At 36.5% G+C, this 2,500-nt stretch overlaps 1 protein-coding gene across 1 annotated transcript in view; it reads left to right on the plus strand.

Moving 5' to 3' along the window:
• LOC125037873 (apolipophorins-like) overlaps positions 1 to 2,500 on the plus strand; it is a 91,778-nt gene that overhangs the window by 15,616 nt on the left and 73,662 nt on the right. The window contains 1 exon segment of the mRNA XM_047631114.1: positions 1,623 to 1,783. Within this exon segment, the coding sequence (XP_047487070.1) occupies positions 1,623 to 1,783 (161 nt within the window).

Consider the following 2,500-nt stretch of genomic DNA (forward strand, 5'->3'; position numbering starts at 1 on the left):
ATCATTATTATCAGTAGTGTTATCATTGTCATTATCCTTAATACAATCATCATTATTATGACTATTATCATTATTAATAATATTGTTTTCATCATTACAATCATTATTATAGGCCAATCACCCTTGATGCCTCTAATGAATGTGTTATCAACTATGCTATATGAGGTCCAAGTGAGAACATTAGACTGTGTGACGACTGACCCTGATCAGCTGATTGTCAAGTACAACTGCTCTCGCTGTGTGAATGGTTATCAGACTTGGGAGGTGACATCAGCGTAGAGCCATTTTAACTGTAAAATCACTGGTAATTAAATGTGCAGAGAATGTGGATTACTTTTTGAAGAGTTACATTTTTTTTTCGTCAAAGAAAATATGTTATCTTATATCTGTCTATGGATTTATGAACTGTATTCATGTTGACAAATGTAGAAAAGGTATGAATGAGAATGAATATCTTCACAGTACGAGAGATGTATGTTATACTCGAAACCGGTCAAATACATCTCTTGTATTGTGAAAGTATTCATTCTCATTCATACCTTTTCTACTATGGATCTATCAATTTATACATCTATCTATATGTGTCCATGTGTCCACCTATCTAACTATCAATCCATATATCTATCTACCATCCTACCTACCTATCTCTCTCTATCTCTCTCTCTCACTCTCTCTCTCTCTCTCTCTCTCTCTCTCTCTCTCTCTCTCTCTCTCTCTCTCTCTCTCTCTCTCTCTCTCTCTCTCTCTCTCTCTCTCTCTCGGTCTGTCTATCTACCTATCTATATGTCTATAGTGTGACCGCATTGACGATATTTTTGATAAGTTGGGTTCAAATACACACTTAATCGTTCTTACTCTTGAATATCTTGTCACATTAATATCAGTGTATTAAGAGTGACTCCAATCAGTGTAGCCTTCAGTCTAGATAATATCCAATGACAGATTCCATGTGAGAAAAAAATATCTTAACTGGTAAATGCAATATTGCAAAAGTGAATTATTACCGTGATATTTCAGAATCGATACACTAACGAACATAAAAAACTGACACGAAGTATTTAATGTTTTCTTTATACGCCTCTGTTTTTTTGAAAAACGCATTTTACAAAGAGAGAATTTTCACTTTCGTCCTCATATTTAATAATTAAGGTCATCTTATCATACGCATAATTGTTTACACGGTTCTTATCTACTACATTGTTTACTAAATAGTTATTTTGTTCATGTGCGTATCTACAGGTGGCGATAACTACGTGTCAGACTGTGAATGAATGGTGGCAACTCACATACACACACGCATATATATATATATATATATATATATATATATATATATATATATATATAAACTCACACACACACACACACACACACACACACACACACACACACACACACACACACACACACACACACACACACACATACATATTTATTAGTATGTTACACGAATGAATGCTGAGCGTAAGAAGCAAAAGGCAATACGATTAATTAATAACAAAAACACACACACAAAAATACATGATATTCTCGTGCGACAAGAGCCCATTGAGAGAATACACGGATTCCATGACCGTAACCCCGCTGACCTGCACCTTTCCCGCTCTGCCACCGCATTACAGGTCGCGGCAAGATGAAGTTCCTGGACGGCAGGGCCTACATGTACAAGTACCACACCCAAACCACAACTCAAGTGGTAGGTTCCTCGCCCAAGAACACGACCATATCGATGGAGGCGGAACTTTCCCTCAACGTTCTCACCGCCTGCGAAATGGAGCTTGTTGTGAGTGTTTTTGTTGTTTATTTTGTTTTGTTTCGTTTGATTTTTTTATGCGCTTGGTCTTTTTGTTTTCTTCTATTTCGTTCGCTCTTCTTCTTCTTCTGTTTAGCTCTCTTCTTTGCTTCGTCCTCTCTTCTCTTTTTTTTCTGTTTAAGCGTTTGCCTTTTTTTCGATTCGTGTATGTCGCCTCTACACAAGAACTGAATTACTCAATTTTATTTTTCATCTTCATGCACTCTGTAGATTTTATTATATCGCCATTGTTAATATCATTATTTCTGATATTATTACGAAGAGTCATGTCAGAATTACAATCAGCAACAGTAACATTAATGAAGGACTTTCCGATGTTCTATTTTCGTTTCACAGAAAAACGAATCATATTCTTCGAGTTCTTACCTTGATTTGCTCTTCTAGAACGAGACAACTTGGTCGAAGATTGAATATTATTTACTGTACTTCCTGCGTATCACAAACCATATGTTACAATTTGCATCTACCGCTAATATTACCATTTCCGCTATCACTACTTTTTTACTAGACGCACACCCTCCTCTATCATGGCTAGTACTGTTATCCCTACCCATCTCTGCTACTTTTGGACTCTTCATACCATTGCCACCACCTCAACCATCACAACCATAATCTCTATTACCTCCACCACCATACCTACCACTACCACCATCTCTGTTGCCACTATTATCACTAAAACCTTACGTA

The sequence above is a fragment of the Penaeus chinensis genome, chromosome 24 (assembly GCF_019202785.1).
Source record: "Penaeus chinensis breed Huanghai No. 1 chromosome 24, ASM1920278v2, whole genome shotgun sequence".
NCBI lineage: Eukaryota > Metazoa > Arthropoda > Malacostraca > Decapoda > Penaeidae > Penaeus > Penaeus chinensis.